The sequence below is a fragment of the Ipomoea nil genome, unplaced genomic scaffold (assembly GCF_001879475.1).
Source record: "Ipomoea nil cultivar Tokyo-kokei standard unplaced genomic scaffold, Asagao_1.1 scaffold1026, whole genome shotgun sequence".
Lineage (NCBI taxonomy): Eukaryota > Viridiplantae > Streptophyta > Magnoliopsida > Solanales > Convolvulaceae > Ipomoea > Ipomoea nil.
The window spans coordinates 3,064,369-3,079,727 of record NW_017617454.1 but is presented as its reverse complement, the minus strand read 5'-3'; the positions used below and the strand labels follow the sequence as shown (position 1 = coordinate 3,079,727).

Below are 15,359 nucleotides of genomic sequence, written 5' to 3'. Positions count from 1 at the left end.
GGTAATAAGTGCAGTGATTCTTTGAAATCTAAAAAAGATTAAAAAAAGTATATAATAGATATTACTTATAGTAAGACTTTGTGGTCTAATGTCACCCGGGTTCAGATAGTACATTGTAATAGATCAGATCAGAGTCAGTAACATTCAAAAAAAAAAAAAAAAAAAAACAGATATTACCTATAATCTCAGTCTGAATTTATATATATATTAAAAAAAATCAAAGGTTACATACATTAAGAGGCAAATTAAATTATGGTGGGTATATACATAGATACATTGGAAGCTTGAATTCACGTTATTTACGCATCCCCTCGTTTTCGTCTCACGGGCCTCTCCCCATCTCTTATTTCTCAATTGAAGATTTTCTACGACATCGTATACCATCACGGCTCATTTTACATACAGAAATAAATAAATACAGAATTATAATTATTTTTAGTATAATCATAACGTATCTTATACATAGTGTGATAAGAGACGACAGAAGAAAACAATGATAGCGGCCTGACGCGGGAGATTATGGGAGTTACGTACGTTGCGGTGGAGCAGTGTAGTGGGCCTGGGTGGGGTGGGGCGGGGCGGGGCCGCCGGAGTAGTGGAGTTGCGTTTTGTTTGGTTGTGATGAGAGTTTGCGGTTTTGGATGAAACGAGAAAAATGCATATATGCAACCAATATATATAATGTTGGTCACATTATCCATCGCCCCCTATCATTAGAGACTTGAATTGGTCCTTTTATGCATTATTACAAGTGGGGTGTTTGTTCCGCCAATCATTAGATCCACACAGTTGTATAGATTATACTATCAAATAATGTACATTCAGTACACAAATAATATATTTTTAGTATATTAAAAATGTACGTTATATTCAGAGAAAGTACACTATTTGAGTACTGAAAATATATTATTTTGTAGAATGTACATTTAATATACGAATAATATAATGTACAACCAATACACGAATAATGTACTAATTTTAGTATATTAAAAATTATACTATTTGTTATAATTCACACAGCACTATGTGAATCATGGTCCACACAATAATTTACCTTGTTCCGCTTTCACACTTCCACCAATTTTTAGAGCATCCTTATCAGTTGAGGTTATTTCTCGGTTATTTGTGGGTCCCAGCATCCACCTCATCCTCCATCATTTCATTCAATCACAAAAAAAAAAAAAAAAAAAAAAAAAAAAAAAAAAACCCTTCTCCACATGCATCAGTTTTGAGTTATTTCTCAGTTTTTTATGGACCCACCATTTAACCCACTATATTTTAATTATTTCTCTTATCTACTGGACCCACAAATATACCATACTTTGCACGAGAAATATTTTTGAAATAACTCCTCCCCACATCAACTATTAACTTTGGGTGGAGAGAATTCATGTAGAAATAACTCCTAAATAACTACTAGTGCGGATGCTCTTATAATCGCCAAAGCCATACATGCCTAGGAGTGGGGAAATTATATGATGGATCAAAATTCATCTTCCATTGTGAGGCAATTAAATTGTGGATCATGGATTCATGGTCCATTAATAAATGTAACTTTTTAATATACTGAATGCATGTATATTATTTAGGTACTGAAAGTTTAGTAATTGGTACTTGATAGTATATCGTTCTAAATAATGTATTTTAAAAAAAATGTATATTTAGTTTAATAAAAATGTACCTTATGTCAATAATCTATGGTAAAATGATTGGCATTGTGGACTCTGGTCCAAAATGACATTTAGATTAGAGTTAGTTACATTTTTGCTCCTAGATTTATAGGTGACATTTCATTTTTTTTTTTTTTTTCTTTCAAAACACTCATTGTTGGTCCTAGTATTATTGTGGCATAGTCATTTTTGGTCATCCATCAACAAACTTAGGGAAAATGGCACTTTTTCCCCCTGAGTTATATACTTATAGTACTTTTTCCCCCTCAATTATTTAAGTGGATCTTTTCCCCCCTAAAATGTTAAATGGACATATTTACCCTTAAAATAAATATTTAAAATAAATATTTCATTTATTTTTCTTCTCCAACAAATTATTACTATAATTTGGTTCAAACCAAACAGATACTATAGCAACCAAACCAAAATATTCCAATTACAATTTAGAATCAAAACGCGATATTTAGAGTTTATTAAAATCGCAAATCGAAATGGCCGGTTCATGTTCCGAACTGAAAAAATAAAATACATTTATTGTTGAATTTAGACTATTTTAAAATAAAATTTAAAATAAAGACGGTTCAAAATCGCGAACCGGATCCGGAACCGCCGGTTCACGGTTCATGATCCAGTTTTTTTGGTTCATAAATTTAATAAATTGAAATCTAAATATTGGATTCTAGATCTGAATCATATCCGAAAACTTTTAATTCGATTGCTATAGTGTCCGGTTCAGTTCGAACCGAACCGTGGTCATTGCTACATATACATAATAATTTGTTGGAGAAATAAAATAAATAAAATGTTTACTTTAAGGGTAGAAATGTCAATTTAATATATCAAGGGGGAAAAACCACCACTTTTAAAATAATTGAGGGGGCTAATGTGCTTACATAAATAATTGAGGGGGAAAAAGTGCTATAAGTATATAACTTGGGGGGAAAAAGTGCCATTTTCCCACAAACTTATTTAAATGACGTTAAATATGAGGTCATTTCAGTCTATTCAATTCTAAGTGTTAATTTCTTTTTCTTTTTTTTTTTTTTTTAAATTCTAGATTTGTGTCCATTCCATTTGCTGCGGAGATGCGAATTGCAATTGAAGAAGACATGAGACTCTAGCTGTAAATTAAGGATTTAATATATATATATATATATATATATATATATATATATATATATATATATATTAGCGCTCAAATGCGGCAGTGGCTTTAGGTGCGGCGGTGCGGTTATATCAGCATCGTCCATTTTGCTTAATCTAACGGCAGCGGCTAATTTCTGAAGATTTAAAGATTTAAGCGCGTCCTGATAAGTGGGGGGTGTTATGGTAATTGTAGTGGTCATTTATATCGGCCGCTTCTCAGAATACACCAACAGTGTTAACAAAAGACACCAATAGTGTTAGGAAAAAGCACCACAATGAAATGCACAAATACACCAAAAAACACACAACACACTCAAAAAATACACCATATAACTCACCACCCCAATGATGTATTTCTGAACACTGTGTGGTGCTTTTATTCATACCTAATGGTGTGTTCTGGTGATGCATATCTAATTTGTGACATATTTTTTTGGTGTGCATTTTCTAACATGGATGGTGTATATTTGTATAACTATTAGTGCACCCGCACTGACCGCATGGGAAGGCGCGGGCGCACCTAAACTTGGCACCAACACGAATCCTCAAATACACCACAGTAAGGTTAATAATGCACCAATAACGAACATAAAACACACAACACTATGATTTGATCTATTCAGGTGCCCAATGACGACTTTAACCTTGCAGTTCGCGTAGTGTGAGAACGTGCGCGAAAATATCGAAAAAGCCTAGATGAATGTGATTCGTTGAATTTATCTAATCTAATGGCCTACATTTAACCGCACCGCCGCACCTAAGCGCACTGCCGCACTTGAACCTTCCTCTCTCTCTCTCTCTCTCTCTCTCTCTCTCTCTCTCTATATATATATATATATATATATATATATATATATATATATATATATATATATATATATATATATATAGTAGGTCAATCCACTTTGTATAAAAGATCAAAATGCCCTCGTATTTAACATCATTTAAATAGGTTTGTTGATGGATTGACCAAAAATGGATGTCACAATAATACTAGTACCAACATGGGATCTTATGAAAGAAAAATGACTAAATGTGGAATGATACCTATAAATTCATGACAAAAAATAGAATTAACTCTTCAAATTATGTATCTGAATGCATGTAAATAAATTGAATGCACATGCATAATATATTAACTGAAGACATATAATATGTCGTTAACATTTGTATATGGGTATAGTTAACATATTATGTGTCTTTAATTTATTTACAACATCATAATTTATTAATTAAAGATACATAACATATTAACTATTGACATATAACTTTTGAATTAAGAATCACAATATAATATGAACCCTACTTCATGATATAACAATTAGCTAAGAGTGTCACCAATCACCAGGTTGCGATTGCAACGAAACCAAAACTCCCTTTCCGTTTTCAATTGCAACTTTAACCACTTAAGTTTTTCCAAATTTAGAAAATTGAGAATTGTTTTTTGTTTTTTTTTTGTTTTAATAATTATATCAATAGTTTTAATTTGTTGTATTGGTGTTTGAGTGTTTCTAGTTGTTTCGAATCAGTAATCCAATATTTGGTTTCAATTCTGAACCAACAATTTACAATTTGAGAATATATTTAAAATCAAACTGCTTGTTAAAAAAAAAAAATTATTTTTATTATTTTTAAAATTCTAAGTTTCTTTACTTCAATCTTCAGAATTGTAAATTAAAATTTTACAAATTCAAGCTAAGTGTAGTTGTCCGGTTTATCATGAGGCATAATGGATTGGAGAAAGCCATACATAATGAAGGGTGGAGATGACTGTCTCATTTTATTTATTTATTTATTTATTTATTTATTTATTTATTTATTTATGGGGTTTTAAGAACTGCAGGACACTCGTCAATAAATGATAATACAAATTAGAATGACTCATACATTTTGATATTCTAAATATATAAATCACTTAATTACTATAAAGTATAAAGTAGGTCGGTGAGTAAGAAAAAGTATCCTGAAGCCACTCCAAACAACGTCATTAGTTTACTAAAAACAAATGCAATGCAAGTGGACACTAAAAATATGTAATAAAAATAAAAATAGTATGGAAAATGATTAAATAAGCCGCAAAACATTATATAAAAAGTCAATTAGACTCTTAAATTTTTAAAAGTTATAATAAAGTACATCAACAAGTCATTTTAGTAGATAGAAGCCTAAATATCGGATATTGACATGTAATAGTAGTCATTACCTAAGGTTCTGGCGATGCATGTTTTGGCTAAGTCTGAGGACAAAAATCGACAACTAGCGAATGGTTGTTGATTGCCTTTTTTCCCATTGCAGGCACCCGTGACTCCGTGAGTTGTCGTCTTTAGAGAAAAAGGCGATTAGCATGTCACCTTCTTTAATAAGGAAGGCAACAAGGGATCAATCGTCAACTGTCAATTTTTGTCCCCAAAGTTAGCCGGATCATTCCCTGAACCTTAATGACCTACTATTGCAGGCCACAACTGATTTTTGAATTTTGATGCATTAAAATAACATATTGATATGCTTAATTACAACTTTTAAAAGTTTAGGGGTTTAATTAACTTTTTGTATAAAATTCATAGTTGTATTTGACCATTTTTCCTAATAATAATAAAATCACTCTTGACATTAGACAATTTAAGTTTTATTTTTTAAATCGAGAAATCAATTTAGTGTCAACAAATTTAACTGTGGACCATGATCCATCAATCTGTGTGGACCATGCATCATAACACATTCACATAAATAATGTAATTTATGTCTTTATGCATAAAAATAATGAACCTTATGTAAAACCTTGAATTGATTTACTGACCTCATATCAAATGCCCAGAGTGCTTTCGTGCCGGGTCGGTTAATTACCGACAATATTATGTAAGCCTATGAAGCTCATCACTTCCTGAAACGTAAAACTCAAGGTAGGGAAGGGGTGTCTGCGCTAAAAGTGGATATGAGCAAGGCTTACGATAGGGTTGAGTGGCGTTTTCTCCGTGCGGTAATGTTGAAAATGGGATTTGATCAAAAGTGGATTGATATTATTATGGAATCCGTGGGTAGTGTGAGGTATCATATTTTACACGAGCAGCGCCCGACGACTTTTCCGACGTGTTTTCAGGCAAAAAAGTGACCGGCGACCGACGAACGATCGCCGATCACGGAGAAGGCAACCACTTGGTTGCCTTCTCCGTGACCAACGACCGTTCACCGGTCACTTTTTGCCTGAAAACATGTCGAAAAGTCGCCGAATCTTCAATGGCATATGATATCAGGTCATTTACCTGTATTTGAGTTTCATTGCATCAAAATGCATTGTTCATGGGTGTAATTGTACCTTTAAAAAGTTGGAGGACTAATTAACTTTTTAATAAATGTTTGAGGGTCTATTTAACTATTTTCTCTAAATAATATACCATATGCGGCTATGCATGGTCCACACAAATGTGTAGTACACCTCATAAGTGTGACTATGGGCCTGGATTAAACTTTAAAATGCTAGTATGGGCTTAGGCCTCAGAAGACACATACAAATACAGGAATATGAATAAAAGTTTAGTCGTTATATTTCAAATCACGTCAACCGATCAAACCACCAAACTGTATCCTAATCCTAATATATAAAGCAGCAGCCTTTCATTCGACTGTGATAACAAACTACAGGATAACTCTTTACGAGATAGTAAACCTAAAAGTCGAGTTATCTGTCTAGTTTACACATTTAAAAAAATACATCAAGTCAGTAATAGTTGTTAATGGGTTATGAAGACAAAGACAATACACACAAGTACACAACACACTGATGAAGACAAATATAAGTTGGCTTCAAATTTGTTGTTTATCTTGACCAGATCCTTTTCTTGGAATCCCTGTCTTTAACTGCCTGAACTGGATCTCTACGCGCCACAGGCCTCTGAGCTGCAGCAGTTAAGCTTGGCTTGGTGGGTTTTACAGTCCCAACAAACGGCTTTGGAGGGGGATCGGATTTCCTGCCCCTCGCCATTGGCACAAAACCGTTGTTCTCAACTTCATTTCTTGATAATCGCTTCCTCCTTACTTCATGCACGAGGGTGGTTTCGTGTTCCTTTCTTTTGCTTAATGAAGTTGGCGGGATGACAGTGGGGTTATTGTTCTCTGGTTCACTGTTTGTGGACAAGCGCTTCCTTCTAACTTCTTGAACCACCTGCAGTTCCTTCTGCTTTGGGAGCCCATGGTGACTGGATTGGAAGTTGAGAGAATTTGAATTTCTTAGAATGTGGTGGTCCTCGGTTACATTCATAGGTTCATCCCTGCAGGAGGGAGGATACTTGCCTTCATGAGGAGGGGTGATGGGCTTGGTAGAACCTGGAACCAATGTGTTTGCTACTGCCAACTGCTGTTCTTTCTCCCTCACCTTCTCTTCCAGTTCCTTAATCTAACACAAACGGGTAAATCAATCAATGAATACAATTAGATAATGATACCACCATGTGAGATTTGAAGTTGCGGATGGAAAAGAATAATACCCTTTCATGCAGTAAAGCAGACTCTGCGTTCTTCTCGTGTTCTTTCAGTTTCTTCTCGAGCTCCTCAACCTGGGAAGCAATTCCGGGTGTTAGATGATTTTTCTGGGAAAAAATAAATTGTCAAGTTGGGGTGCTATAGAGAAACCTTGAGTTGAAGGATGATAGAACGAGACTCGGATTCTTGTAATTGCTCCTTCAGCTTGTTTTCGACATCCTTGACCTGCTTTTACAAGCACCATGAAATCAGATCTCCAAAAGAAAGAATGCACACACAGTAAAATTCCATCATATTTTTCAGGAAGAAATGTTCCCTAAATACAGAACCTTATTTTTATATTTTTCATATTCAAACTGCCCTTGTTCTCTCAGCTTTTTCTCTAGATCAGCAACCTTCAAGCAGTGACAAGAAGATGAAATGATCAGAATCACAAAATTATTAAATCTCACACAAAACTAGAAAGCCAACCTTTTGTTGAAGAGTGGCACAAGTTTCTTCACTCCCCTTCAATCTATCAGAAATATGCAAAATTTGTTTTTCAGACTGGCAATGCAATGATGCCTTCAATTCAAGCTGAGCTTTCAATTCCTTGATTTCATCTTGTTGGCTTTTGGAAACCTGCTCCTTCTCTCTGCCCTTACTTTCTATACTCCGCAGACTCTCTTCAAGTTTCTTTAGGGACTCATCTTTAGATCTGGATTCATGCTTTGCCTTATCAAGCTGCCAGAAACAGAAAGAAGAATGATTGACACAAGTTAAAGAGAAAAGGGAAGAATGATAGGGAAGTGTTTATGAGCAAACTCATTTCTTTAACACTGAACATACCATCATTTTCAATTTTTGGAGCTCACTTGTATCAACTTGTTTTCTTGCAGGGCCCAACTCAATCCCTCGAACCCTGGTGGCAAAGTTCAGTGAGCTCAGAGTTTCACTTGCATCCTTGTCGGAAGGACTAATTTGTACAAACATTAATGTTTTGGAGTCACCACCTGCAAAAAATTGAGTTTGTTAAAGGAAAAACATAGGAAGGTTACTGATTCCAATGATAGGATGTGAAATGAATGGGCCAAATTGTATTTTAATCGATCTAAGAAAGCAATAAACTCAAACCGCTACTATGCTTACCTAATGAATCTTGGAGTAGATGTGTCAGCTTGGAGTTCCTAGTGACCACATAAAGTTAATATACATAGACGAACCTTTAAAATCAAGAAACTAAAAAATGATATATCTCCTAAACCTGTAAGGAATGTGGCTGCTTTTATTTGCTAAAGCTGATATCACATCTCCTAAAGCTGAAAGTGATCTGTTGATGTTTTGAGCTTCCTTGAGGCGATCACCTTGCACATCCGTCTTTGCAAGTCTCTCACTGCCTGCCAAATCAACAAGCCAAAGCTTGCTCTTTGTGCATTCGCCAGTGATCAAGTTCTTTGCTCTTACCATTATGCAAAGCATGCTAAAACAGAAGAAAACAAGGGCAATATAAGAAATGCTTTAGTGATTTATTGAACTTGTAAGAATCTGTGATTCGCCAAGATGCATAAAGGATCTCAAATATGTGTTACCAGTGAGAACGGCTACTATGTTCATTCACATTGTTGGATCCAACAGCCCGTGCACTACTTCCAGCCTGCAACACACTCCATACTTCATTAATATTCTCAACTCTAGCTTCCACTATTCCCGGTATATGATGAAACCCTTCAGAAGCTTGTTTAATCTCCAATCTGATAACAGCACAGAAAGATAAAAAGTTAGAGGGCACTTTTTTTTTTTTTTGAGTACTATCAACTCTATTACAAGGTAATATCTGTTCGACCCTGTGACCTTCCCTCAAGGAGAGCCACAGAGGTGCCAACTGAGCACAAGGTGCTTGGCAGTTAGAGGGCACTTGATGATAATGAAAATTGCTAAACTTGAGCAAGGCAACATTTTACAATGAAGAAAGCAGCTCTTTCGTAAGTAGAGAGTGCTAGTTGTCTACAAGAATGTAATGTGAAAAAAGAGGATAATGAATTTACTTTTTTGATGAAGATGACGATGATGTAGACAATAGGTCCCTAATCTGTTCATTATAGACTTCAAGCACACTGACAGATAGATCATAGGTGAAAGTATCACCCCTCTCCTTGGAAATTTTAAACAATTCTTCAAGGGTGCGGTAATTGACTCCCCTGTTCTCCTCATTACCCTCCATTGTGAATGTTTTCCCAGTTCCTGTTTGCCCATACGCAAAGATGCAAACATTGTACCCATCTAAAACTGAAATTACCATAGGCGAGGCATCGGCATAGACATCAACTGTTAACAACAACAAAAAAAGGAATGAGATTCAGTGCAAACTATTATAAAACACAATCTCTTTTCCACTTCTAGTAACCACAAAAACACCTATTGTTTTTAAATGTCTGCATACACAAAGATGATGCAGAATATATGTGAGTATGTCATACCTTGATCATCTTTCGGTGTGTAGACACGGTCAAACTTGAAGGTCTTTTTGGTACCATTTATGACTCCAAGTTCTCCATCCTTAGCTGCATCAAAGTCCACAACCATCGAACACCCTGCAGAGACCTCTGCTTTGTTCAATGGACGGCACCGACAAAATACCCTAATATTTCCTGACATTTGTAGTGACAGTTTATAAGTAACTGAATAAAAGAAAATGAACTTAATTCACACACTTTATGCAATATCTGACACATATAAACAAAATAACATTTAATGCACCTTTTGCCTCCTGAACTTCATTAAAGAGCTTTCTTCTCTTTGCTTGCTCTTCATTGTACTTAAATTTAAGATCCTCGCATTGCTCAACTGCATATGGTCCACTTAGGTTACTCAATGCAAAATAAATATGCAAGGTTATATGACACTAAGTATAGTCAAAACTAACCAAGTGATTGAACTGCAAAGACCATTTTACTCAAGTCAGGGATTGAATCAACACACTCATGCGCTTCACGTGAAAGCTGAGAATGCTCTTGTTTCATAATCTGCAAAGTATCATACACAGATTTCTTAAGAGATCATTCAAGTTTTAACTTTTCAACGGATTTCTAACGTGTTGTAATGGAAATCATGGAATACCTTTACTTTCTGCTCTAGATTACTTATTGCCCCGCGCCAGACTTGTTTATCATGCTTATACCTACTTGAGATCTCTGTCAGCTTCAAAGCTTGCTTCTCCAAATTTTGATCTACAATATGGAAAAGTCTTGAAATTTTCAAATAAAAGAATAGCATATAATTAAAGTTCAGAAGGTCAAGGTCTCACTTTGACTGAAAAGTAAATGAACAGTGAAAACTTGTTCGTTTTCATGCAAGAATTTTTTTTTTAAAGTAGACAACACAACACTATTCTACTTGAGCTGACCAGTGACCTAAATGAATTTTGATTCATCCGGGAATTATTCTTCAAAGTGAATAAAGACATTGTAATAGTTAATCATGCAAGTCAAAAGTACAGCAATTAGGAATAGGATTTAGCTTTTTTCAGAAACATCAACATAAATTAGAAGCCTGATTTACATTTTTCAGAAACATTATGAATGAAATGGAATAATTACTCAAAGCAACAGAAATAATGCCTGGGCATAATTCAACATTCACTATATTAAACCTGCTTACTTCTACAGGGAGGGGCAAAGTCACTGTTGGACCCTAAAGAAACTTAATGCACCTATACAAACCTTTAAAAACCAGCTAAACTAAACCAGCAACTCCAGCAATAAGTGATCTTCTACTTTTTAGTTTTAAAAGAAATCAGGATATTTTTTCACTTTACATCACTAAACTACAGCTAAGTCAAAAGGTTCTGCAGCAACACCATTTGTTTTGTTTTTTTTTTTGAGAGTTCAGTTGAAGCTTTCCAATCATAAGTAGGACAGGAATAACAATTTTAAATATGAAACAGGAAAAAGAATAAGGAGAATCACAAAAAAAAAAAAAAAAAAAAAAAAAAAATTGTAATTACAAATGAAAAACAGAATTATTGGAAGTCAAAAAAATGTTCACATTTAAAGAAGCTAAGAACAAATGGAAAACTCAAAAACCTTTTATCTATATCTACATCATATGCCTAATAGCAAATAGCAATATGAAATATATTCTCTTCTTCAAATTAATGAAGCTCATTGAACTCTTTTTGCTTACCCAAGGAATATGTCTGAAATGTCTTATTGTCAAGCTCCATCCTAACCTTCTCAAGATGCTGATTAGCTGCAGAGACAGACATCCAGGACTGGTAGCATTCATCTGTCTTGCGCTGCAATAGTTCACTCAGCTCTTGTATCTTCTTCTCATATTTGGCTGTTGATTGCATTCGCATTGCTTTTTTCTGCATCAGTTCCAGATACTCAGGATAATGTAATGAGAGATGCCAAATTTTACAAAACAAAAGTTACTTTAGTTACCTGAGCCAATGGAAATTCTACCTCAGCAGCACAGTTTGTACAAATAAGATGTTCGCCTTTTGTCTGACTAGCTGTAATCAGGTAAAGATACCTCAAGAAACTATTTTTCTAAAACTTTTTTTTTTTTTTTTTCAAATGCAGTTAACATGTATCTTTAAAAATTGCTTAATGAAAAGATGAGTAACCTGACAATTCTGGTGCTTTCCTTATGCAAATGCCACTAACTACGGGACTCCCAATAATCCCTTCAAACTTTATAGCAAGCACCCCGTCATCTTTGATAGAAACCCTAGAGTCAACTAATTGCAGTGGTTTATTGGCTCCAACAACAGAGAAGATGTCAAAATCAGAAAGAACCTGCATTTCAAAATATAAACTCCAGTATAAAAAAACTCAAATTTTAGCATAAAGCTCTATGACTTAATACAACACTTGGTTCCCTATCAACTTACCTTTTCATCCTGAAGGAACACGTTGAACACTCTCATTCCTTTTGGCCCATTAATGTTTATAATCTCTACAAAGTGAAGATCCACAAAGTATTCCCCATGAGGAAGATTGGGAACATGGTAAGTAAAGTTCCCTAACCGTGCTGACTGATATATGAAGGGACAATCTCCACCCTCAGCAATGAACTCTTCGGTTTGAAATGTATTTCCTCCTTGGAAAAATTTGTCAGGCATAAAGCTAATACTTGAATTGGACTCGATTGAAGCCTCCGCACCAGCATTAATAAAATACACAATGTCCTCTATTCCAAGGCAGCAAAGTAGAGTGAAATCAGTATATATGACTTCTATTAAACTTCTCTAATATTTTTCCAGATAGCTCATTAAAGTGCGAGGGAATCGCATACAGCATACAGATTACAAAGATTGTGTAGTCTCATTAAGTTTCCTAACAATTTTATCAGAAACTATTCGATGTTTTTGCCCAATTTGCCTCTAAATGAACACGTTCTCAAATAATCTTCAGAACAGGAAACCAAAAATCAAAAAATAAGGAAATTATGAATTTCAACCAACCTGTACAGCAGGGATTGCAAAACCCTCTCGGGAAAAGTCTTGAACCCGAATCACATATCATAGATTCGGCCAAGAACATCTGATTTTCGCCTTGCTCAGTTGCAGACACACCAACCGCTTCTTGACCCAGTGTTCCGCTTGGGACAACTCCTCTTGCACCCCAATCACAGCCCACCGGCTCCGGCAAGAACTGCAGGTTCTCGCCTTGCTCCGTTGCGGGTGCGCCGATCGGTTCTTGGACCAAGGGTTTTGACCAGTCTGAAACAAGCGGGTCTGGGAAATGGATGTCCGGGTTTTTCTCAAACGGGTCCGGAAGCATGGTTTCCATGGAATTCGGAGATACGAGATTCTGGGAAAATGAGAATTTCTTGACGCTCAGAGAGAGAAGATAGAAGAGGAGAGAGCTAGTTGTCGTACTCAACAATCGAGCGGACCTGTATAAAAGTGGTGTGTGTGTCTTCGTTTGGAAAAAAGTAGTTCAAATTTCAATCTGATGACCGTTTAAAGACATGACCGTTATGATCAAATCTTTATCCGGCCATAGTCGATTTCTGTATTGGGCCATTATTTGTCAAGCTTAGCCCCTTAATAATTAACCTAATACTTCACCTTCAGGCCCATATAGCATTACTGCTTTGCTAGGCAAATTATACAATGTACTAGGATCCACTTTGCAATCCTTCTCCCAAAAGGTTGAATCCCCAACTCTAAGGACCATTCACACTCCGACTCGACACAGTATGTGAAAAATGTAAGTCACGGTGACTCAATGGTTTAGCAAACAGAATCAAATGCCAGTTTGCACAAGGAATAAGACATAATTCACACACTGTCGTCGCCGAGGTTCGAACTTTGGTCTCTTCTCCCAAATACTGTCTACTAAACCATTGAGCTAAGCCCGTGCGGGTTCCACTTTGCAATCCTTGCACGGTAGGATCATGGTTCAAAATAACATTCAGATTATGTGTCTACAATTACTATATTATATATATATATATATATATATATATATATATATATACAATTACAAAATATGTATGTAAATAAATTATAAGCACATAATATACTAATTACAAGTATTACTTGCATCATTAACCTATTATATACATACAATTAGCATATTAATTTATTAATTAAAAACACATAATATGTTAATTACAACATATTATCTTTAGATTATAATCCGCAATGGTCCATAGTATAACAATTGGTTTTGCTATACTATGGAGCATACAATGCTTGCTAATTAATCAATGTATAACTTCTTTTTTTTTGCCTATGTTTCATGGTAGGTTTTAGGTCACGAAAAAAAAAAAAAAAAGAAGAAGTTAAATGTATAAGAATGTAACTATGTAAGCATGCAAGTCACCATCTAGAAATCTTAAAAGTCACTCACGTTCGGCTTAATTTATTGATTTAGTAAATAATATTTGAAAAAAAAAATCACAATTCAAAACTCAACAGTGACCGTGTGAAAGTTATATTCAAAATAAAATGTTACTGATGTAAACACAAAAAGTAAACTTTGTATATATTCACAAAATTCCTTGTACAGTGTGTGTATAATTCAATGCAGGTACAAAATCTCTGTCTAATCCTCTGATTCTTCACTAACGTTATCTATGGAAGTGCCTCCGGGATTCAATTAGCGTAGCCTCCGGGATTCAATTGGCGCGTGCCTCCGGGATTCAAGTGGCGTAGCTTCCGGGATTTAAGTGGCGTAACTTCCAACAACGAGCGTCAAGAATTTAGAAATAATCAACCCTGCAAAGTTTCAAAACACATGCAATGGATTCAAGCTGCTTTAAGATCCTCAAATGCCTTCAAAAGACGTCAAGATCTTCGAGACAATCAATTCTGCAAAGCTCCAAAGTACCTGCAATGGATTCAAATTGCCTGCAAAATCAACAAAAATGCCTTCAAATCTTCAAGCGTTCTTCAATGCCTTCAGGCTCTTCAAATGCTCTCAACTCCTTAAGCCTTCAAGTTGTTCAATGCCTTCAAGCTCTAAGCCTTCAAGTTCCTCAAGCTTTCAAGTTCTTCAAGCTTTCAAGTGTGTTTTGGAATGAAAACGAAGACCCTATTTATACTAAAAGCTTAACCAAAATTCCTCAACCAACTCCCCTTTTTAGTTAACTAATTAATTAATTAGGAAAATGAACCTTGTCTAAGATCAAGTCCAGGTTCATTATTGTATAATCTAATTCATATTCAAATTAAATTATAATTATCTAATTCAAATATAATAAAATTAATATTATATTTAAATTATAATTATAATTTAAATTCAAATATGAAGTGGGCTTGGGCCAACTAATCAATTAATTCAATAGCCCAAAATCAAATTTAATTGGACTAATTAAATCAATTTAATTTCTATGATCCAATTAATTAAATTGGCCCAATAACAATCTCAACATCGACCCAATAACAATTTCATCAGTCCATTTGTCGGGTTCAAATTTTCTGTGTCTACAACTGAATTATCGTAATTTATTTACATCTTTTCACATACTTAGTTAATGGTTCAATTTTGGAAAAAAGTAAATTTTAAAATCCCCTCAATTCCCTAAAATGAGTAATAGGTGATTATACAAGGAAATGTTTGTTTCTCAGTTCAA

The 15,359-nt window shown here is 34.8% G+C and overlaps 1 protein-coding gene across 1 annotated transcript; it reads right to left on the bottom strand.

Annotated features, from left to right (window-relative positions):
- Positions 1 to 6,336: 6,336 nt before the first annotated feature.
- LOC109180155 (kinesin-like protein KIN-14R) lies at positions 6,337 to 13,205 on the bottom strand. Its single transcript, XM_019329629.1, has 19 exons — positions 12,739 to 13,205; positions 12,166 to 12,464; positions 11,899 to 12,070; positions 11,714 to 11,784; positions 11,454 to 11,637; positions 10,389 to 10,498; positions 10,195 to 10,294; positions 10,029 to 10,115; positions 9,749 to 9,919; positions 9,317 to 9,596; positions 8,861 to 9,022; positions 8,536 to 8,751; positions 8,421 to 8,458; positions 8,121 to 8,284; positions 7,764 to 8,015; positions 7,622 to 7,687; positions 7,443 to 7,517; positions 7,298 to 7,366; positions 6,337 to 7,206 (listed from the first exon to the last, which is right to left on the bottom strand). The coding sequence occupies exons 1-19, from the start codon at positions 13,064 to 13,066 to the stop codon at positions 6,631 to 6,633; spliced, it is 3,420 nt and encodes a 1,139-aa protein (XP_019185174.1). The 5' UTR covers positions 13,067 to 13,205; the 3' UTR covers positions 6,337 to 6,630.
- Between the last annotated feature and the right edge of the window lie 2,154 nt (positions 13,206 to 15,359).

Excerpts from the sequence above, each read along its gene's own strand:
- LOC109180155 (XM_019329629.1), bottom strand. The coding sequence starts at position 13,066 with ATGGAAACCATGCTTCCGGACCCGTTTGAGAAAAACCCGGACATCCAT. Across the intron at positions 12,465-12,738 it reads TTGCAATCCCTGCTGTACAG|AGGACATTGTGTATTTTATT; the intron begins GTTGGTTGAAAT and ends GCCTTGGAATAG. Across the intron at positions 12,071-12,165 it reads TGTTCCTTCAGGATGAAAAG|GTTCTTTCTGATTTTGACAT; the intron begins GTAAGTTGATAG and ends TTTGAAATGCAG.